Genomic DNA, 23,579 nt, shown 5'->3' with positions numbered 1-23,579 from the left:
GTATGTTTTCAGACCGCGAAGCCACCGTGACATCTATGACTTGGAACACTTTGGACATCTGCATTCCTGTTGTCACTTTTTACAATCTATTTTTCTTCCTGTTTCTGAATCTGTGTGAACTTTTTACGATAAGACGTTCAGTTCAGTGAATGTGTGAGCATTTCTTTCACATATGCACAGAGCGAGCAATTGAACTGTTTTCCATTCTGCAAATCGGAAACACATAAAAGTGATCTTCATCCGACCATCACTCCTTTTAACTTTGTTGTTGGCAGCTAATCTTATCACGAGCCTATCTGTGCGTAACACCATGCATTGGATGTTTACGCTGCATGCATCTAAATGCACGCATGTGCTGGTGTGTGTGCATTCCTCCACAGCTCATTGGTGGCTCAGATCTTGAGCCTTGAGCAGTAGTTAGTCCAGATGTCTGGTGTCCACAGGAACATACTACTTTGGAAACTTTCCCACATGCTATCTGGTGTGGTTGACTCTACGCTGGCCCCAAACTTCAAAACAACCCAGCTCTAAAAATAGTCTGAAGCTCTTAATCATTCTGCCGACTCTTAAAGTCTGTCATAGTCAGCTCACAGAGCTCAGCATGGACACATAAATTACCCCCATCCAAGTCATCCTGTAAGTACCAAATACATCTCATGGCTCTTAGGCTGGATTTACAAGACACTAAGCATCTGATTTAACTGTTTTCAGCTCCCCATCGTGCTCTCTTGCACCGCAAACACATGACATAATGATCTGATTTATAAAACCCACCCAGGCTGAATGTCACGACTTAAAACCCCCCCAAAGACTACTCTTTCTGTGCAGTAATGTTTTATTTCAACTATACATGCCGTGTTAAAAAAATCAACAAAAAATATCATGAAACAAAGACCATCATTATTATTTACACATTCACAGTACAACTTTACAACATTATCTACACGCTCAAATACTCTGGAGATCATATATACACAGCTGGCCTTGCATCGCCATGTTGCACAGTATTTTAAATCAAAATGACATGACAAAATCCGGTTCATCTGCACATACACCGAGCTCAGACTGAAATATAAAGGCTTCAATTTAGATTGCAACAGAAAGACCCCGTTCATATTGCAATGTACAAGGCAGTTGAGCAGTGTATGTTGAGTGTATGTCTGTGATGTCGTCAGTGTGCATGTGTGGAGTAGAAAAGAGAGCCCAAACACTGGTTAGATGACAGGCAGAAAGTCTTTACATACAATCATCACTTGTAAACAAAATGCGGCTTTGGGCTGAACAGGCAACTGACACTCGGATAGGATTGCAGATGTCACCCAAATAATGAATCCAGTCGTCCCTACTGGCCAACAGAAACGATTCCTGCCACTGCAATCCTGGGGAATTTGAGATTCTGCGTGACCGCCGCCCATGCCAACAGACGGCTTTCACATGAACACTGTGTTAATACATTGGCTGTGGGCAGGATGCGCTGCGTTGAGCCGACTGCTCCACAGTACAAGGTCTAACCACCCTACATCCCACTGTCAAGAAAATACATTCACTGCATGGCACCTCTACGTGGTGGATTAACACCCTTCCTTTCAACACCGGCAGTAAAGGAGAAATCGATTTATACCCCAAATTATATGTTTTCTGACTGTCCTTTTGTACAACCAGCATTCACAAGTGGAATGCTTGTCAAAAAAATTCTTTTCCACATCACTTCAGTTTGGATTAGGTAGTGATTTTCCAACACATCCTGCTGTTTTTCAAATTGCTTGTATAAAAAATGATTTATTCACTATATGACAATAACATACAGAGGACCAATTGACTTTGCCAATATTATATACTGTAGTAGTTTTGTGAATAAGGCACACAATGCACAGATTCAGGTTCACTTGCCTAAAAATATTTATACTCCTTATTTATAATATTTAAGTATATACAGGATCTTGTCATTCCCAGCATGACTCATTTGGACACATTGGTAAAATGTTGTGTTGATTGTACACTGGCCACTCGCAGGGAAGCTGCACAGGGAACACGGGCTGCAGAACCAGCACGGCAGATGATGACAGAGGTGTTACATCCATGTATTGTTCTAGGGTCAGTTTCAATATACCTTTTTTTAATAGGATTAATGTAGGAGGAAAGTTGTAGTGTTCATCTGTTAGGGGACACACAGGTTTAACAGAACAGAAGTGCCCTGAAATGTTGAATTCGTACACGCGGGCTAAACCATTGGTGTTGCTTTAGTTTCATATGGTAAATTCTTTTAAATAACACAGTAAAACATGATAAAGGCAAATTATTTTGTTCAAAATTCACTTACAGAATGAGATGAGAAATGTTTTTTTTTCTTAATACCGTTGCTACATAAAGAAAGAAGTCTCTTGAACCACCTATAAATTCTTACAAAGGGGCAGTGGAGGTTAGGGGAGGTTTCAGTCTTGGAGAGAATAGTTTTTTCACGTCTATTTTACCAGTGCGTTTGGTTGCTGAAAACTGTAATTCTTGGCTTCTGTCTGCAGTATAACACACACACACTCACACACTCACACACACACACAAGCAGATGTGCACACCCATATGAAGGGCTATCCAAGTTGGGCAGAGAAACACCTATGTCTAAAACCAATAGCAGCAAATGTACTATGTAAAATTTCCCAGTGAGTTACAGAGACCCTGTCCCAGTATGCACCCAGCATGACCAGCCTAACCTAATGACCAGAAACACTACAGTGATACACAAAATGTGTTTTTGGATCTGTTCAGATGGGTCCAAACAAGAGCAGAGAAGAGACAATATTAAAATGAGAGACAGTGACTCAGGTCTGAGACAGGTCTTAAGGTGCATCCTCTGGCATGTGGCACCACTCTTGATAACCAAATGTGAAAGCCACATTTGAGCACAGCCTTTACACAAACCTGCTTTCCAGTCAACCAACACACACACTCACACTCACGCAATCATCCGCACTCTTTTTCTTTGTTCGCCTGCTGTTTGATTCAGCTGTTTGCGGTCATATGTATTTTAAGCAACACGCACACTATGATTTTTGAGTATCCTCTCCTCTGCCCCCAGCCATCTTACTAACAAAGGCATGGCCTACCTCTCCTCTTTGTTCAGTTCACATTAGTGGGAAGACAGTGCTCAAGGGCAGTGACAAATGAGACCCATTCTTCAAGTATTCCACTGTTTTTAACCTGGTACCACATGCACCGACGCCGTGGCGGCCCCAGCTGGTGTCCTAACCTCGTACCTAACATGGGAACGGGCGACACCCAAGCCCAGATATAAGGGGAGCAGCAGATTCACCACTGTCCACTTTTCATATCCTGCGGTTACCGTGACAAGGGAGCGAGATGGAGACATAAGGGAGCGAAAAAGCTCCAAGGAGTATCTTTGGCCACATGTGTGATTTTCCCTTTTTAGTGTGAGTGAATGTGCATATCATTTAAAGGGGGAACACACCTCAAGTCGATACACAAACACACAATAGGCCCTACCCCATCCATAGCCCGCCCCCCAAGCCCTCGGGGCTCAAAGCTTTACAGTCGAGGCCAAGAGCTCACTCTTGTGTCCATGCTCCTTCAATAACTGTACTTATTGACCACTCGCATCTGTGGAGTCTGTGGTGAAAACCCGTTGGGTTTAGGGGGCACATCTGGCTTTAGCGATGGGGTCCGTTTAAGCCCTGTGCGAGGGAGTGAGCCATGCGCACTGTAGCTGCTCTGTCGGGATACAGAGGATGGGTGGGCTGAGTGCATTCCTGCCCCCATCACTCCGCCATGGGAGTCAAGTCTGGAGGGGGGTGTTGGGGGCATGTAACCCCCTCTGTTCATACTGTGTTGGCGAGACACAGACACCCCCATGGTTACCCCATTTGGTGAGGTGGATAAGGACTGCCTGTGAGAGGCACTCCGGTGGAGTTGATACCCCCCTCTTTGCCTCTCCAGGGTGCCCCCCATGCTCAGGCTGCCCGTTGGTGTGGTGGGAGTGCTGGGCATGGGCACATCAACCCTCTTGGTGGGGCTGTGCCTGGGCAAGGAGGAGGAGGGAGAATAGAGGGAAGCCTCACGGCTGGGCACCCTGGGGGGCAATTCAGTTAGTTCCTCCATGGGCTCCAGTGTGAGGTGTTGCCTTGGGCGGGGCCCTTGTCCCTCTTGAAGAATGGCCTTGGGGTTGGCCACAGAGTCATTGAGGTGTTTTAAAAGGTCATTTAGGGTATTTCTGGCATCCACAGACCGCTTTTGTTCTTTCCTACTTCCCTTAGAATCTGGATTCTTCAGCTTCTTTTCTGATGAATGTGGCAGTGTATCATCTCCATCGTCAAAGCTGTGGTGGTCATGTGTGGCATTCGGCAGGACAACCGCGCTAGGGATGTGCGAGTGTCCCAGGGCAAGGTGAGGTTGGTGGGAGTTGGAGTTTGGAGGAGCAGTGAGAAACTGAGGACTCTTGGCTGACGAGTTGGACTCCTTACGGGGCCCACTGGCCTTCCCTTGAGCCCTCTCCCACTGGTTTTTGATGGGCTGCAGGCCTTTCTGCTGAAGCACAGGGGTCGACTCCGGTGTAGGCAGGGCAGCCAGCTCAGGGGGCTGACAGCCGTCCCGCAGGATCATGGTCTTGGTGTCACCGTTGGGTGTGCTCAGGTCTTTGCCGTTGCTCAGCAGATTAGTGTACAGCTTGGGAGAATCGATGTTGGTTTGGTACTCCTAAGGATGAGAAAACAAATCAAGAGAGTTGGATTAGACACTGTTTGGAATCTACTTCAATCGCTACTGTAGCACTGGAGCTGTTTTTATGTCCTTACCTTTACAGGGCTGTCAAAGAGGCCGTTGAGCTTGACAAAGCTCCCAGTGGAATCAGAGCAGGACGGTGCAGACTCGGCATCCTTGTGTACATGTCTTGGCTTACGAAGGAATGAATCTCGGTAGCAGAAAACAATTAGACCAGCCAAGAGGGCGCCCATGAGGAAAGCAGCAAACACGCAGGTGATGAGGATGTTCATGTGGACCATCTGGTTGGTTTCACCTGCTTGGTTATCCCACACACCTACAAAAACATTGACGCACTGGTTAACCCCCTGGTGAAAAGAGTCAAAGTGCTCAGTGAAGCATCCCACCCCGTTCGACTGCAGAAATGTGCATGTTTGTGTGTGGACACATTCATGCATGAGTTTCTGCTTCTACAACCCCCCCCCCCCACAATACAAGGTAGGCAGTCAACCACAACCAATTACATAAATGCTGTCACATTTCTATTCATCTAAACCCAGATGGAGAAGAGATGGTGAAAATTGGCAGAAGCTGTTAGGTACCCACATCCATTTCACCATCTATAAATAGCAGAGCTATGTTAGTTCAGAAGGGAAGACTGAAAGTGTTGCCTTGATCCACGTTCCATGAGAGGCTTTTTGTCATGCGTTTAGCCGGTACCAGAGGGTTAGGAGTGCACTGTTATCTGAGGTCAGGAGCCAAATCAATGTTCCGCTCAAGAGATCAGGGAGTTGTTCGAAGGATAGAGAAGCAGTGCTCGCCTTCCAGGTGTTGGGGTAGCGACTGCTCTACTGGAGGTTTGTTAGTTACCACAGACATTGAAAGAGTTAGTCATCCACCGTGCAGCCACAACAATGATGTGGCAGAGCAGGCCCAGTCAATGATCTACCAGCCAGGGTAAACTATTACTAGAGAGCTTGAGTTAAAAAAAAATCTATACTGGCAGAGAGAGAAGATAAATCCAAACAAAAGGTTTTATAGAAACTATATGAGAAAAAGGAGTGTAAGGTTTAATGATAAGAAGACTGAATAAATAATTCAAAAGAAAGAAATAAGAAAGAACAGAAGGAAATAACAAGTTAAAGAAAAGATAACGATGGGAACATTAAAATATAATATGTATAGTAACTTAAATTATGTATGAAAATGTTTATATGAAAAAGAGACTAAATGAAAATCTGCCAAGTTATTTACTGAAAACCCTAAAAAGCTGCCGTTGTGTGCACGTGTGTGTTTGCATATGTGAGTCTATGTGTGAATTCCCATTTGTGTGGCTCAGTGAGAGTTGTTGGCAGCTCTCTGATCAAGCTCAATGCAGCATGCTGGCTGCCTCCCTGCGGGCCTTACCCTCTTGGCCCCCTGGGATAGAGTCTAAAGAATGGGAGGTGGCTGGGTCATCCTGCAGCACAAAGCCTGAGCCGTAGAGCTCTGGACCAGGCCCAGAGCTGGGGCTCTGAGTGGGTATGAGTACTGGGGGGTGTATGGGTCCACTGGGGTGGACAGTGACTGGCGTTGATGAAAACTCCATGTCTGTGGTGACAAACAAATTGTTAACAAACTGTGCAGACGTGGGTAAAGCATACTGTTATCATCCCGGTTAGTACGCTTGGGCAATGGGTCATTTTTAAGGTTAGTGACTAAAAGAATAGTGAATAAACCACAGTTAAGTTTTAACAAAATGTGTTTTTCACATTCACAGACCAATCAAAGTACTTTTTTTCAGACAATTTGGAACAGGAAAAAGAGACTGAGGTTCAAAGAGGAGTTGGTACACAACAGTAAGGATGCCAAGGGATGGTGGGTGGGTGGTCATGCAAGAAGGGAGGAGGGATCGAACGGGAATCGATGAGTGAAAAGGAGCAAGTGAGTCTGTGCTGAGATAGAGCACCGATGTCGCCTGGTGAATCTGTTGTTTGTGACGATGGAAAATGAAGCAGGTGGCATTCAGGTAAGAAAAGATGAATGGTTGCAGTGGTGGAAAGACAGGGTTGGAGATGCTGAACTCAAGGAAAGAAACCATTTGAGTAAAAGATCAAACTAACCAGAGGTAGGGTCGCCAAATGATTTGTAATCTGGCGCTGATGTAGTGCCCAAAAACGCTAAAAGAATTAAAAGAACAAGAAATCAGCATATGGGAATTCAGGAGTAAAAACTAAAAACTAAAATCCCTAAGAGACACTAAGAGTGCAGTTTATTTGGTTTAACGATAAAGATATAAAGCACTCGCTAGCAGTGTCCTCCTCTCTGAAAGCCCTCTGGTTCTGATCAATACTGAGGTTCAGCCCGGGTCATGTTCAGTCGGTACAAATGAAGGGACAGAAGCTTTAAAGTAAAATCAGTGAAGGCATTTTTCTGCCATCAGATATCTGAAGACCTCTACCGTTTGCACCAGCTGAGCATGACCCTTAATTGTACATGTCCATGTTTGTGCCTCACAGGCGGTGTAAGTTACAGGTGGCCATGTACTGTATGCAGATGTGTGTGTTAATACTGCACATAGACTTATGTAGGGGCAAGTTACTGGAGTGGTTACTGGTGTGAGTGTGCAGGCTCATGGTGTGTGTGGAGATGAGTTTGTGTTTCATTTGCGTACGTTGACGTGTGTGTCAGTGTATGTGTATCTGTGTGTGTTTGTATGTGTCTCAGGATTGATGGCATGGTATGGAGATGAGATCCGTACCTTGACAGTCTCCCAGGTGGGCTGTGTTTCCTGACTCAATGTCCTGCTCATACCCGGTCCTAAAAAAGCGCAAAGAAGAGATGAATGATTAATCAGAGTCGTCTTGAGAACTTGCACTTAATATTTAGAGATGTACCGATACCTGAACTTTGTTTAATGGTGTACAAATCTGACACCAGTGGACAGCTATATGCTACTAAGTTACACAAGTCGCTTGCTGTTAATCACTGTTGGCTACTAAAATCTATCCGTTGCATACAGGTATACGGGATGCTGCTGGGAAGTAGCAGGGTCCTGTTTCTAATAAATGAATTATGTGGTACTGGATCGGTGCATCGATAATGATTCCAGCATTTCAGACGATGTTCAGACTGCAGGCAAATCAGATTTGTTTCTCAAATGAGATCTGAGAGACGGAGTGTCCGCACCGTGATTTGTAAGTGATCAGATTGTATTTTTGTGTCTAGACATCATCAACTCTTGCTGGGCTGCTGTGGTATGGATGTTGAAGCTCTGTGTTGTCTTCTATACCATTCAGCTTGTAGCAGCATGGATTCTGCTCATTCTGCCACACTTTAAAATCCAATGTGAGTGATCAGAGGATCAGAACTGAGACACAGCTGTAGAAATCCTATTTGAATTGCAATTCAGAACACCTCTAACGGATTTTAGGTGTTTGTTTTTTTTGCTGTCCACCAAAAAATGGATTTGGTTTAGCAGTCCATGCATTTCTTTAGTTGCATACAGGTGTACAGGGCGCTGCTGGGAAGTAGCAGGGTCCCGTTTCCAACAAAATAATGATGTCGTATTGGATTAGAGCTTAGACCTTTGTACTCGCTGACATCGACTCCAGCGTTTTAGGCAGTGTCAGAGGCATTCGCGATACTGGTATTGGAACATCTCTATTTATGTTGCTGCTGAGGCTTGAACTTACAAAAGACCAGGCTGTATCCTCTCACAGGCTCCATGAGGCCTCCACCCACAGTATGGATCCCTTGATGCGATGCAGGACCTGGTTGCCACACAAACACAGGAACACACGTACACATCAGTCCACTGGGTTAAATGATTCTGGGAAAGAGCACTATAATCATTTGTGGCTGATTGAACATTAACTTAAGGTGAGGCTGTTACAGTTTCTTTTATGACATTTACTGAAAAACAAAACAATAAAGTCACAGACCTATGACCGGCCGTACAAAGGACATTTTAACCCCCGCAATGCCCACGAGCGCTTCACTTACTTGTGGCAGGAAGAATGCCTTTCGCAGCGACTCAGGGGAATACGGATGACACAGCTTGAAAAGGCGACATACAGGCTGTGTGCGTCTTTGTCCACGTGCAGCGAGAGGACACGCTTGTCATCCTCATGGTTAGACAGGCACCTGGGAAAGGGAAGCGAGAAACCTGATCAGAGGTTTATCAGATAAGTCTGTCTACTGTTTCAGTCTCGGTAGATTTAATCACTTGTTAGGTGGAGAAGTCACATAAAGCCTTTTCTCCCAATTTAACAGGATTTTAACCTCTGACACGCGGCGGCGCGTGTGTTCGCATTCACAAATTAAGCACATAATAAAAATGAAATGACACACATGCATGAGAAAACAGACAAGACAAACACTGCCGTCTGTGCCAGGAGGTTTCACTTCAAGAGTTGCTGACTCCTCCGCCAGAAGACAGAACGGGAAGAGAAAAGGAGAACAGACGCAGACAGACAGAGGGTGAAAAGTGCATGTGTCCCTACTTTGCCTTGTTGAAGACATCTATTTCCTCCAGAAGCAGGCTGTCATTCAGGGACACAGAGGAGGTCTTAGCCAAAACCTTGAGGACAACCCCTGACTCAGCCCCGATGAACACCACTGTGTGGTTCTTGTGAGGTCCGGCTTCATTGTCCACAGCCAGCGCTGTCAGTCTGTACCTTCACACACAGCAGAGGAGCATATGTTACACACAGCAGGGGTTCTCCCATTCAAAAGGTCATTCTGAATACATAAATCACTTCAGCTCTTGAGTAACTAAAGGTCAGCCTTTTTTTAACTGGGTGTTAATCTCTTGTGCTTTTGCAGTACTGAGTCAGTTTATCTGTTGTAGAAAACCACACCTGAACTGGGGTGCAAGAGTTAAAATAACAAGACAAAACACACAGACACCATATGAGATGGTTAAAAAAACCCAACCAAGGATAGGTCCGACAATCTCCCAATATTGACCGATATGGGCCTATTATAGATTTATTGGATTTGTTGTTTATGCAGTCCAATATGCACTGCTATGAAAACTTAAAAAAAAAAAAAAAAGAGAGATCATAATGCAGAAAAGGTTTGGGCTCATTTATAATTATTGATTTTCAAATGAAGTTTACTGTTTCAGTGCACTGAATTTCATTGTAGGCAATAATAGTTTATTGTTAAACTGTAAAATATCAAAAGTGCTTGATCATTACATTTGAGGGATCAAAAAAAAAAGTGTGTATATGCGCGGATACTGATGGCCTTTTATCAGCATCAGGCCCAAAAATCGAGTATCGGCACTACTTTCAAGTGAGTATAAAATATGCCTTTTTTGAGGAGCCCATGGTAAAGTGTGTGCACCATCTTTAAAATCTGACCTGATGATGTCAAGCATTTTCAAGTGGCATTTTTAAAGCTTTCTAGCGCCTTACAGCTGCGGTGATTTCCATATTTAGACAGTACATATACTCAAAATGATTATTCCACTTCATCATATTTAATCAGATGTGTTTGGGCTATAAGCAACCAAATATATTGTTTGGGCATAGCACTCTACAGCAGGATGAGATATCAAAGTAAAGCAAACAGTTTCAAAATGTGTCACTTGTCTGTAAGTAGACTTTGCATCCTATAAACTGGCTAAGACAATATAAATCTATTTATTTGAAAGTGATGAAGTTAAAGATTTAGCAGTTTCAAGCACTTTTTAATCCTTGAAAATACCACATCAGAATTTAAGCATTTTTTAAAGGATTTCCAGCACCCGTATGAACCCTGCAAATGCTTTGTCAGACTATTTATTCTGGTTCATTTATTTCTTGATCATATCATAATATTATCTTATTTTGTTCTTTGACTGCTGCTTGTGTGTTCAGACTGCATTAAATGCTGATGCGATGAGAAAAGTTTGGCATATTTGGTAAAGAAATAAAAATAAATATGATTTTGTTCTAAAAACTCTAGTATTTAAAACAAACTGAAGTATTTCATGAGTCTGCATTTACCTGACTCGAGTCTTGGTGAACCACGGCTCATCCCCGATAGAAGGCACAGCTGTGTCCATGAGGGGGTGCGACTTGATGAACTGCAGGGTATCGTCCGGGAACTCGATGGAGCTCTTTAAGGACGCAGCTGGACCATGACCTGCACAGCACCCGGGTCTGGAATGGAGGGCGCACATGCACAGAGGGCAAAAGGTCAAAGATCAGCCCATACGATCACACACCAGGGAGTCATAATAACGTGTATTGAAATGGATGAAGGGTGCAGCGAGAGGGTGGGGGGTGAGGAGCAGGTGCTTATTAGGATCACAAAAAGGCCTCGGCTAGAAACATAAAATATACATATGCACGGTTATTCTCCATCAATGATTCACTGGGGTAATGAGGTGCTGCATGGACTTTGTGTTTTAGACACAAGGGCCGGGCTGCAAATATACGTGCCGACTGTAAACAGGTTAAATATGCAACGCATCTAATTATGCCAAATTAATTATTTAATCACCAGCAGATGGTGAATGTGTGTGCTGGGTCAAAGCTAATAACTAGTGAGAAAGATTTGATTTCATTGGGTTTAACCTGGACAAAGAAGGGTTAAGAAAAGGGGAAAAAACTGACAGGTGGCAAACAGCTGCTAGATCAAGCGCCACCTGCTCAGAGAAAAGCCCGGTTTGAAATCCTCACCGAGGTTTGGGCAGCTTCTCCTCTGGATACGGAGTCCACACGGAGTCAGGAGTCTTCTGCTCTTTGAAGCGGCCCCAGAATACTTTCTCGATGTCGGCCATGGAGAACGCACACACCGCTGACCCTGGGATACTGTCGAGAAAGAAACACATTAATCTCACGTCCGTGTTTGACGTCTCTGCATCAGAAATCCAACAACAACCAGCAGGCATGGCTCACCTGTTCATCTGCGTGGTGAACACACCCACCACCGAGGGAACACCGTTGATGTTGATGATGTCAGTGATGGACTGAAGCACATCGAAGTAGAAGAAAGACTCCCCCGGCACAGAGCAATTAAGCCTCGCCTTCACGAAAGACGTCCAGTGCTTCTCCAGCACCCGCTGTGACCCGCCGACGTCATTCTTACAGATCCGGGCCACGCGAGAATACACAACCTGCGGAGAGCCGAAGTTTAATAGAGGACAGAGGCGGGAGGAAGAGGGAGGCAGCTGAGCGAACGTCACTAAAAACACTTCAGCGTGCTGAATAATGCATCTCCATCCTGTAGCAACTCGCCACGGACGACCTCACAAACAAACACTCTCATCTTTTCACTTTCACCCTGACTGGAGCAAACATTAAAAATAAGGAACTTGTGCAGTGCAGTGTGATTGTGTTTGATTGCGTGTATTACAAAGGCTTAGCGTAAAAATGAAGTGTGTGAAGCAGTCGGCTTTGACAGTTTTAATTATTTACCAGTGCAAACCTCCATCAGAGGCCAGGTGTCACCCAAGCATTAGTAGGGTTGAAATATTTATTGGCTGGTGGCTGATGGAGGACGCTGGCCTCCTGCGGCTCGGCCAGACCAGCTCAGGATGAGATGAGGCATGGTCAAAGCTGAAGTTGGCCCCAAACATAGAACATCCTAATGCCCTCCGCATGTGTGTGTGTGTCGTGGGGAGAGGCCGACACAGAGCTCGCAATCTCCGGAAGAGACAAATCCTCTCACTGTGTAATGGTTTTACATTAGTGGAACATTCCCAGCAAACACTGGCTGTTAAAATTTCTCGTGTGTTCTAATGTGATGTACTGTTATCGCCTGAATGGGCCCCATTACCACAGGGGCCATTTGTGGCAGAAAAGGCATGCACCGAGGGAGGTGTAAGCCTTTTTAGGACAAAGGCTTGCATACTGTAGCCGCGTGGAATATGTAATGCGTTATAAACGGCAGGTGCACTGTCTTACCTTGCCCAGATTGCTGTGCTCCACTGCAATCTCTCGGTAGAAAAAGTACACATAATTCCCGTACTCTGCTGCATGCAGGAAATGAGGTTCTGAGGGAGAGACAGAGGCAGAGAGTTGAAGTGTATTTCTGCACCGTCACCACCACTGTGCATGTTGAATATTTCAGGGATTTGTACAGGGCTGTATATGACTGGGGGTGACCTAGATTGCCTGGGAGAGAACAGGCCATATCCCCACGGAGCTTGGCAAGGCAGGAGAGCTCTCTATCACTCCGAAAACAGCTCTGACAGTCACGTACATACATGCGCCATGCACAGGCATCATGGGCGTTTAGCTAGCTGGCAGGTGGACAGGTGTATCCACGGGAACGCAAGGGGAGAGAGAGATAAGGATCGGGAGTGATGAAGAGGTGTTTGTGTACCTTTCAGCCATTTGGAGTCATATTTGATGGTCCTCAAGGCCGATCCATCACCCATACTGCGATAGATGACGGCATCACTGGCCTGGAAGTCGGCTACAGTTGCAGAATACAGCTTCCCTTCTAAAAAACACAAAACAACAAGGAGTACAGTCACCAAAAACTAGGATACACTGCTCTTCACTGCTTTGTTGTTTCTCTTGGTTGATAAGGCTTAATTGGCTGACTTGTTATCGCTGCAGGCACAGTTTTACCGAGGCAAAGACTCAGAGGTGATAATGAGAGCATAAGTAGGAACACATTAGTTCGTCTTCAGCAAGAGTAACTACAAGCGTGGGCGGATGTGCGTTTGACCCTTACCAGCAAAGAGGGCAACGTTGGTTTGCTTGGAGTCAAACGGGCATCGTGCCAATCCATTGATCTCCTCGCCATCAAACTCGAGGTTATCCAGCTGAGGGGAATACAGAAATCACCCACACATTAGAGGAGTTTTGTCATGGGACGCAGAGGAAACAAACACACACAGAAGCAGTAGCGCACACGTGAATCAGTCCAGTCAAATTTATTCAAGGAGACATTAAAATGAGGGGCGTGTTACCCAAATCACTTTAAGAGCGTTTACGCGAGAAACACATTCTCCCACTCCCAGCTTGATTGGTGGCCATAAGCTTCAAACTATGACACTTTAACTACCCCTCTAGCTTTAGTTTTGCACACGAAGGGCTCCGCAGTCAAGTAAGCAAGAATTAATATGCATCGTCTGGTCGGACTTTTAAAATAAAGCTTGCTGACAAACACTTATTAACCAGTGTTTCCCACACATATAATTTACGTGCGCAGTCTGCCCAGGTATATTAATGGCCACCCATTTAAGCATTTATACTTTTATTTCTTTTTTTATCTGTCTGAGAGGAAGACGCCATCCGTGATCAATTAACTAATGGACAATCAGCCCTCACCCTTCCCCTCCCGTAAACTGACAATCACACATGCTTTACAGAGGAAGAGACGCTCTCTGGTATCACATGACGATCTGTAAATGCACTGATTGTGGTGCAACCTCTGACTAATAGCAGATCCTGGCACTGGATACTGACCCTGTAGTATCTGCACATGGGGTTGAAGCCGTTGGTACCACAGATGAACACCAGGTCGTCGTTTCTGGGAACCAGCACTTTGATAAAGTTGTGGCACTCGTCCTGAAAACAGACACAAAACATGGAAGAGCGTTTTTAGAGGCAGCCAGCTTCTCTGCTCACAGTTTAAGTCTCTGGTGGAATATATAGGATAGAAGGTGCGAGATGAAAGCTGTTTAATACGTACTCTGTGTTTTCCCTTGACGGCGCACATCTCTCTGTCAGCTTGGCCTGATCGCCATGTAAGCTTCTGTAAAATCCAACATGGAGCATTAGACACATGCACACACTGACACGTGCACGCACACACACACAAACGCAGTCCTCCCTCTTCCACTCGCTCATTTTACAACCTGTCCAGTTTGTGATGAATGGCTCTGTGTTTTGTATGGAGCCCTTTTTAGTGTCTGCAGATTGAGAGAGCAGCTTGTGGGGAGAATCTTACCCGGTAAGGAATGATCTCATTCCTGTAGGATTCTCTGAGACTGACGAGGTACACCTGATCTCTGCGGACACACAACAACAGAACACACAGCTCAGTGACACAGCACAGCAGGGAATACGCTTTGATAAAATATAGGGCTCAACTTTTTCCATTTCTCCTGTTTCAAAATAAAAATCTGGGGCTTTGTCAGGGTTTATTTTTAATGTTGGTAAAAAGGTTCATTTTTCACTGAAAACTAATTCAGGTCTTATTTTGAAAAAGCACTAAGTAGCTCTGGAGAAGAAATCCTAACTCAGAATTATAATATTTACAATATTAATGAGGCAATAATACAAAAACAAGCTGTTTTCAGAGGAAAATAAGGTCCCCAGAACACTGTTTGAAGCTAGAAAGGTGGCAGGGTCCGCCACATATAAACAATCCATCATACATATCCATCAATGAAGATCTTTCTCTACCGATTAAAATTTCTTCCCCAAAACTACAAAGTGCACCTTTAAAAATACAATTTTCAACGTATCCACTGTGTGGTTCAGCCATTTATTGATTTTTACATTCTCAGAAGGACAGTTCATTTGCTCTGAACTATGGTTTCAGCTTCTTCTTGCGGCAGGAAACAAACAACATTTTGGTTTGTGGTAAAATGAAGTGAAATGAGTTGCTGATGACAGTCAAAAACATCGAATTGTGAATATATTTTTTAGAGATATTGCAATTGCGATGTGATTCGTGATTAGTGAGAATGATCATTTTTGTGTCACAATTTTCATTTTCGCTGAAAAAAACATGTTTTCTTACATCTAGAGAACAATATTTCCTTTTTAAAAACCTTCGTAATTTTCTGTTGAAAACCTGCAAAAACTGCAGATGATGAGACTAGAATATAGTTCATTCAAATCTCATAAACCTGTCTGAGTAACGTACAGGGAGTAAATGCATATTTAATTCTTCTTTTATGCAACTGAAAACCTGACTCTATTCTCTGCTTTACCACTTTATATGGCAACCCCTTATTGTTTTGATTATATGCTGGTTATTTAAAATGTAATAAAACCAGCGAGGACCATATTTTACTAGCCCACAGAGATCAACATTTTGCTCCACTTTCAGCAAAAAACATGTGAATACCCCAAACTGACGACAGGAGGATCCACTTGCCAGCAGTGATACATGTGCTGCTGATTACAGGGGCTCCAGAGGTGGGAGTTTTATACTGTAGATGTCAGAGTGATTTCCTGCTACAATATTAGTGCTGCCGCTCAGATTAATCCCGGCGGTCATAAATACCAAAAAGACATGTAAAGATGCCAAGAAACCCCTGACGGAGCGTCACAGCCGCATGATGGACGCCTCTCCCGGATCAATACCGACCGTATACATCAGATGCAGGCTTGGAAAGCCACAGATCCAATAACACTAAGAGCTTTTTTTCCCCGCTCACACCACTGTTTACCTGCCAAGGAGTGACTGAGTATGTTGGTGTGGGGGATGTGTGAAAGAGAAGAGAGATAGTGTTTGTGTGTTGAGTTTACCTGCCAGCGATGAACAGAGTGTCCTGTATCTTGGTCATCAGCTGAAAGTCAAGGCGGTGCTGTGACTCGTTGCCAGAGGGCCTGCCTCTGAACACAGGGTACCGCCGTGCAACTGTGAAGACATCACGCATGCAGGCTATTAATGGGAATCTGCAGCACGGATAAGGCACGCTCACCTCCCGCTAGATTTAACTCCACTGCTCTGATTAGAAATAAATATGCTGTGTGTGCTTCCGACAAATCCTCCTGCAATTAAAGTAATGGTACAGTACAAATATATTCTGCATAATTACATCTGTTTGTCATTGTGTTGTGTTTGTGCGTTAGATAATGGCTGCCTACTTCAGCACATCTCTGTTCTCCCAGAGATGACAATGAAATCCACTTAATGCTACAGCTGATTGATTTTATTACCATAGATGTGGCATGCTAGTGTCTGAACTGCTGACACGGCTAGAAAAAGCCACCCGCCGGTGTCCGTCTTCATTTCACATGTGACCGGAGTGAGTAAAAAGTGTGCATTAAGGAAGGTTGTTGACTTCTTTAAGTGATGTTGCAGTAATTTTAATCTCTCTCCACCCTACCCCCCCGTCTCCGCTGACTTCATGTGCGTGTGTGTACTCACAGTGCGCGTCAACGACATCGAGGGGTACGGTGTCCTCTGGGAAGCTGACTGCGAGGAGAGTGCGTGAGGCTGTCAGCAGCAGCAGCAGCAGCTCACTGAGCAGAAGCGCAGCTCTCTGGCCCATGGCTGCTCACAGACGACACTTCCTGTTTCACTCTGGTGGAGATGTTACCTGGAAACACACACAGAAGGCATGCGTTGAGTGCTTGACATGCAATGTGTAGTCTTAAAAGAGTCGATTCCTCACCCACAAATCCGCTCAGCATTTCCTCTCTACGTTAGTAAAACACAAACATAAGGCACACATGATGCCCTCTCTGCTTTATTGATGACTGAGCTCTCAGTGGCAGTGCTTGGCGTTTCCCCTCTGCCTCTCCCTGCATCTGCTGTCTACAGGAAGGTCAGCCAACTGGCTGGTGGGGTGTCTCGGTGTGTGTTGGATGCAGCGGAAGTCCACTCTGTTAGAAGCGTGGCGGGCCTGCTGTCTATGTACATCTGTGCTCTGATTGGTTTGTCCTGGGCTGGGGCTCAACGCTAATCAGCACATTGCAACTCCATCACCATCACTACTGCAGCCTCTGCTCTGACCTTAGCTGACTTCTATTAGCGCTCTGTTGGCTGTTATTGCTCCGGCCCTTCCTTGGAGTTGGCAGGCTTTATTGCAGTGCAGTGATTCACTCATCTTTGTGTTATCAGGGTCCAGTCAGGTACAGTTGTTTTGACATAGTAGTCATTCTGTGTACAGTAGTTTCTGCGGCGTCTGTAGACATGATACAGCAGCGACTACTTTGGTAATAATTTATTGTAGGAGTGGCAGGGGTTTAGTGTGTATGTTAGTGCGTGGAGGAGTGCTTTAGAGACAGACTGTGTCGGTGCATATTAATGATCGGTGTACATTCAAATATTTATAAGGCAAACAAATTATTCATGCAGGCAAAGCCTGAACGGATATAAACAATTTACCGGGAGACGTCACACAGGCAGAGGGATGGATTAGCTGGGAGCACAGTGGGATTCACACACACACGCAGACACACACATACATAATCACTCTTTCAAGCGGGGTAATGCAAAGACTGACGCACGTGCGCGCACACGCACGGTATTGACTCATTTTTCAATTAGCCCCGAAGCACACCTGCTCCAGTGCTGTCTGCGAGCCCCGCCTGCCAGGCCATTAGTGCCCTGATTGATCCACACAGGAAGCGTAGCAGATCAGCAGCCAGCAGAGGCAATCTATAGACTTCACCACATCAGTGTAGCCATGTGAGCGGAAGTTTGTAACTCACAGTCTGGTCACAGTGTGCCTTTTAATTCTTTCTAAACACAACAGGAGCTATTATACACGTGGTTGTCAAATAAATGAACTATAACAGGTTTCATCAAGTAGAAAACGAGAAGGCGTGAGGTTCTGACGGAGCTGATGTACATCAGCATGTCAGCCTTCAATCAGTGCATGTGACCCAACATACACGTCGATTGCTTTGAAGCTTACATGTTGACATAAAGCGTGCGCTGTGTTTTCCAGGCTCTAATAATCCAGTTACTGTACGATGATGTGTCACCCAAAAAGAATGGAAGTGGTGGAGAAAGGCACGGCGGCGTGTTTTAGTCATCAACGGTGTGTAATCATGGCTATTCAGCACTCTGTGGGATACTGAGGCCTTTTAAAGAGCAATGCCATTGTGACATGAGTAATGGCAGGTCTCGACACGACAACGCTTCATCTCCATTAGTCCACTTAAGAGTTAAATTACGGGTGCCATGTTTTGACAAAACAGGAAGATTGTGTGGAGTCCAAAAGGTTGCTTTCTCTTCCCGTAAGCACAAACATCAACGGTGCCGGTGCAGTCACTATATTCTAATCTCCACACAAATTAATCTCTGGACACAAACGAGCAGGGATCCATGCCCGCAGGCTTCCAGATCTATACAAAGGAACAACTGTCAGTAACTTAATCCAAATGAGAAGTGATGATGCTGCTCAGCAAAGGGAGACAGCCGTGTTCCTTAAAAGCATCGCATCTATTTTTTTACTACCTGCTTCAGACGTTCGTCGCACCGGGAGAGGTGAGGTATTAAAACCCCGGCAATAAATCGCTGAGTTTCTTGGAGGGAGTCTGGGACAGGAATAGATACCAAACGCACAACAATAGGAAAAAAAACAGGAGCTATGAAAGGTAAATAAACCAGCTCCACGTTTCAATTCTATAGTGCTATCATACAGGCTGCAGGCTGTGCTTCTAGCCCCAACGTGGCCCTGTTCACAGGTAAATCATTCCCCCGCTCGTCAGAATTTAAAGTCTTGCTCTGTATCGTCTCTTCGTACGCGCACACACACACTTCTCTCCTGCTGTTCTCCCTCACTAAACAATCCCGGACAAAAACACTCTAACCAGAGGCACAAGCTGCGCTCCGATCTCCCATGTTCCCTTGCATGGTAATAGCCGTGCTGCGGAGGCGAAGGCTTTCCTCAGAAACTCTAATGTAAAACAGAAACACAAGACATCCAGAGGTCAGCGATCTAAAATTACTTCTCAATCTCTTGTGAGCCCGGCATGTTTTCTATTGACTATGCCTTTGCGTTCTCTGGTTCCTGCCCTCTAGTGTGTGTGTGTGTGTGTGTGTGTATATGTGTGTGCATGCACATATAGGCCTCAACAAGCCTAGAGACGCTGGGCTTGTCACGCAACTCAGTGCCATTCAGCCTGGCCTCACTCTACCTCTGTTATTACAGGCTTTTCAATGTCCTACAACCACGCACTTTCCCTGCTGATGTTGTTGGCTCAGGCCCATGGTGTTAAACACGGGGAGGGGAGTGAGGGGGAGGGGGTCCGCCGGATTGCTATTTCCACTGATGGTGGGTGTAGGGGTCTGCAGCTCGGTTCTGGTAGTTACAGCTGAAGATTTAGTGCTCCAAGCCTAAAATGACAGATTAACACATATTTCTCCTTTTAGCCGTGCTTTTAGTGGCATATGCCGGCCGTAACCTCCTCCCCCGCCACACTGGATGGATGTGTTTGCGCAGGGGAGTCCTACTGGGAGGAATTGGGGGGCTAATAAAAGGACAGCAAACAACAGCGGTGCGTGAGGTTTTCTGAAAGTTGTGTGTGGATGTGATGGGTGGATGTAATCCCAGCAGAACAATGGCTGCTGCTGCTTGAGGCGACTCGACTTGTCATCGGGCACCATGCTGAGCTGTAAACCAAACAGCACAGGGAATCAGATAGCCCAGGAGTTCAGTTTCAGGCATTTCACTCCGCGCACTCGGGGTGTATGTGTGTCTAAAAGTGCTTGCGCTTGAGCTCTGTTTTGTCCAGAAACTGGATGCATCCTATAACATGGTTGTCTCAACTCTCAGCTGCGGCTCTGAGAAATCTAATCAAGATGCAGCCACACAGGGAGGCGAGTCAGCCAGATGATTAGGGCAGCCACACAGGCCCAGAAATGATTACTACTCCTTTTCCCACTTCAGCAATAACCCCTACCCCCTAATCGCGTGCTATTTACCCAAAGATCCCTTCAGAGGGACTTGGTTGGACTTGTTGCTTCAGAGATTTGGCAGAAGGAGAGGGCTGTGCCACCCTAAACCCGGCTCACCTCCCTTTCTTCTCTACCTTTGCAGAGAGGAGGAGTGAAACAGGAGAAAGGCTGTTCTCAGCAGTAGTTCTACTATTGTGGAGCACAAAGGGGCTGAGCTGCAGGTGTGACCGAGAAACAAAAGGGGCTTTGGGCAAGTCAACACAATAGAGCCCCACCCCCGGTCAGTGGACCTACACGTTCAGGAGAGCTGTTCTGGGGGCTTCTAAAGGGGGTTCAGAGGGAACAAAGCAAACTGTATAAACATCTTGACTCCAAATGCTTCACAAAGGGTCCAACTTTTATAACTCGACCGATTTAGTGCGGAGCAGTCCGATTTCCGAGCAACAGTTTGGGGCGACCATAAGGCTGTGCGGTTTAATGGCGGTTGTTCCGGGGTTACGGCCGGCTGTAGTGGAGGTTAACGGTGATCGTTCTGGTCGATGATTTCTGACCCCGCGACCGCTGAGGCGGAGTGAGGCACATCAGCCAGCTGTGCTGTCAAATGAACCCACGGCTGGTTCTGGTGTTTGGCCCGGCCTGAGTGTGGTGCTCCTGTCAATATCAAGTTTGTGGAAACTGAGCCGGGGTCGTCCTGACTCACACGCTCCAGATTGTCAGGGAGATGTTCACATCTGGTTTGTGTTTTGAGACAAATTTGCTCTGTCTTTGTTTCTGTGAAGGGGCTGCACTGGTTCCAGGATAGCAACAATAAAAATCTGACCCCGGACACACTAAAATAAATGAGTACACACTTCTGTCCTTTTTTAAAACCCACTTTAGCACCCAGGTTAGTCTTTAGTGACAACTTTAAACCCTCCGATTGCTTATTTCTCGCTTGATCTTCTTCAATAATGTGACACAGCAGAACAACTCCTAAGACTGCTCGCTCACAAAGAAACCATTCTGATCATCCCTCTGTCCATTATATCACCGAGTCCCTCTCCCGTCATCCGTTGTCCATTTTGTCAAGTTTTGCGTGGGGATCTTCCGCTCCCCTTTTTGCGCACACAATCCACTCAGCAGCCCGGGCTCTAATGCTCGCATTGTGCGGACCGGGGCGTAAAGGCATTCAAGTTACACCCGTGGTAAATCTTTTCAGACCCCTTTGGTCCACATGTGGGACTCATACAAAAGACAACAAAGACGCGGGGGACAGCGGTGGAGTGACAACAGTGATGGGGCTGCGTTCAGAACTGCCTCAGCAGCGCCTGAATGCCACACGGGGCTGGGCTCCCTCTCTCTCCCCCTCTCTCTCTCTGTCGCTGCCTCCAAAAAGGTTACGAGCGCTCTTCTCCAATTTATTATCCAATACGAGATAATTAAATTGAGAATACATTAAATCGATTAAAGGCTTTGGAGGGCGAGCATCAACAATCTTCAAGTCAAACTCCCCGTCCTGCTCCTCTTGTATTGTTTAATACTGTATTTGGCAGCATGGTCCGTCCAATCATGTGCACCTTGTCTTTTATTCCGAGCTGATTTATATGACACGCGAGAAAACACTTAAATCTCTCCCTTGAGCCGTTTAACACAACTCCTAACAGTGCGCAATGGATAATAGAAGATATCCTGACTGAACCTGATGCACAATAAGGACACTTCTCTGCGTGAAAGGGCTGTTAAAGACGAGCAGAAGCTGGCGTGGCTCTGTCATGATCTAAGCGTAGGGATCCGTTTTAAAAAAATGTGTACATTTCACTTTGAAATCTTGATTCGCTTGATTCTGTTCACAAAGTGGCTCTCCTGATAGACGAGAAGCCACAAGAGATGTGTCCTCTATTAAATCCAAGGTCCACCTTAATGAAACAAGGCAGGATTTATCCTAAAAATAAAGAACAATACACTTTCTCAGCAATTAAACACCATCGTGGACACCTACCTTGAGTATCCGAATTCACTCATGAACGGGGCAATCCGACTGAATATAATATTCCTTCGGTAATCCATTTAAGAGAAGACACCCAGCATGTGATATTCCTGTTATTCTGAGCTCCATCCGGACCCCACTTTTCTCTTTATCATCCAGTTGCGCACAGATTTCAGCTCCGCTCGGCACATACGAGCATTTCTGCCTGCTCTGTCTCCGTCCCCGGGCCCCTGCGCTCTGATGACTGATCTTCAAAGCTCTGCCACGACCACACAGCCCCCTCCCTCCTACAGCACACACACCAGCCCCCTTTTCCACTACTATTAACTTTAGAAACCAGAGGGAAAAGACATAAACATTAACGACGCGCTGTCCTCGCTACGCCGCGACTCTGACTTCATGTGCGATCACTGATTTAACGCTGATTGGGAATAATGGAGGGCGTGTGGACGGACTGAGGAGCGCGATAAAGCTCATATCCACAAGAATAAAAAAAACAACATACACACAAAACTCCCCTCTGTGCGTGTTTATCCTAACAACAACGCTTGGATAACTTTGGATGCACCAGTTTGACGCATGGTTTAAATCTGCGCCTACGGAGCCTGCTTTAATAAAGATTTGTGACAGCTCCAACAGCAGAGCAAACTGTCTCACAAAGACAGAGGTGAGTAAACAGTTGAGATTTTTGCTCCAGCCTCTTTACGAGCGCTGGGGGGGACGCTTCGGACGCATAAACGCTGCCAGCGGTTAAAGGAATGAATGGATAGGATATTGGATTGGAGGATAAGTAAAAAATAGTCCGGACCTGAACTATTTCTGTTCTGCAACCATCAGTTTTGCAGAGCAGCATAGCGACGTGGTCAGAGGAAATATTGTGTATCCCAGCAAAGACTTCTCCTCTCTAGTTCTCCCCTTGACTTTCGCTGCGTAATGCGGCGCAACCAAAAGTAAATCCACGTAGCGGCAAGAACTCACCTCATCTGAATCGCTTATTTGTTTGTATCCTTTGCGCGTTGCTGTAATCCTCAACAAAAAAAGGAAAGAAATATTGAGCGCGTCGTAGTGCATCAACTTCTCCCCGGCCGAGAGAAAAACAAACTAACGCACGGCGAATGGTGTAATTCGACCCGTGCTAAGTCAATCCATCCAAGAGCGAGGAGCGCAGCCTACCAATGAGCAGCGCTCTCGCTCCAGTCCCTCCCCCCACCATCCATCTCTCCTCAGTTGGTTCGGGCTGCTCTGCCTCGCTCTGGCTTCCTTCCTTTCTTTCCTAGAGCCCGGAGAGAAAGGAGAAAAAAAAGCGACCCCCCCTCCCTCCCCTCTCCTCCCTCCCTCCCTCCCTTCTAGCTCTCCTCCTGTGTGACCCCGTGTTGCCCCCCTCCCT

At 45.7% G+C, this 23,579-nt stretch overlaps 1 protein-coding gene across 3 annotated transcripts; it reads right to left on the bottom strand.

Annotated features, from left to right (window-relative positions):
- Positions 1-2,601: 2,601 nt before the first annotated feature.
- sema6d (semaphorin 6D) lies at positions 2,602-23,325 on the bottom strand. 3 transcript variants are annotated; one of them, XM_084351582.1, is made up of 20 exons: positions 23,171-23,325; positions 16,744-16,915; positions 16,119-16,230; positions 14,587-14,647; positions 14,329-14,391; positions 14,103-14,204; positions 13,366-13,456; positions 13,009-13,128; positions 12,588-12,676; positions 11,580-11,797; positions 11,361-11,492; positions 10,683-10,838; positions 9,192-9,365; positions 8,692-8,832; positions 8,382-8,459; positions 7,448-7,506; positions 6,810-6,866; positions 6,115-6,297; positions 4,803-5,044; positions 2,602-4,704 (listed from the first exon to the last, which is right to left on the bottom strand). In XM_084351582.1, the coding sequence occupies exons 2-20, from the start codon at positions 16,865-16,867 to the stop codon at positions 3,583-3,585; spliced, it is 3,324 nt and encodes a 1,107-aa protein (XP_084207708.1). In that variant the 5' UTR covers positions 16,868-16,915; positions 23,171-23,325; the 3' UTR covers positions 2,602-3,582. The 3 variants fall into 3 exon arrangements, with proteins under 3 accessions (XP_084207708.1, XP_084207709.1, XP_084207710.1); XM_084351583.1 differs by lacking the exon at positions 6,115-6,297 and having other exon boundaries at positions 23,171-23,324; XM_084351584.1 differs by lacking the exons at positions 6,115-6,297; positions 6,810-6,866 and having other exon boundaries at positions 23,171-23,324.
- Positions 23,326-23,579: the final 254 nt, after the last annotated feature.

Source organism: Pagrus pagrus (genome assembly GCF_965226575.1).
Source record: "Pagrus pagrus genome assembly, chromosome: 1".
NCBI lineage: Eukaryota > Metazoa > Chordata > Actinopteri > Spariformes > Sparidae > Pagrus > Pagrus pagrus.
The sequence above is the reverse complement of the archived record's forward strand: the minus strand, read 5'-3'. Positions and strand labels throughout refer to the sequence as shown.

What these genes read in the sequence shown, in the direction of transcription:
- sema6d (XM_084351582.1), bottom strand. Translation starts at nt 16,867, where the DNA reads ATGGGCCAGAGAGCTGCGCTTCTGCTCAGTGAGCTGCTGCTGCTGCTG. An exon ending in CGATGTCGTTGACGCGCACT is followed by an intron (nt 16,231 to 16,743) that starts GTGAGTACACAC and finishes ATGTCTTCACAG; the next exon opens with TTGCACGGCGGTACCCTGTG. An exon ending in CCGTCAAGGGAAAACACAGA is followed by an intron (nt 14,205 to 14,328) that starts GTACGTATTAAA and finishes GTCTGTTTTCAG; the next exon opens with GACGAGTGCCACAACTTTAT.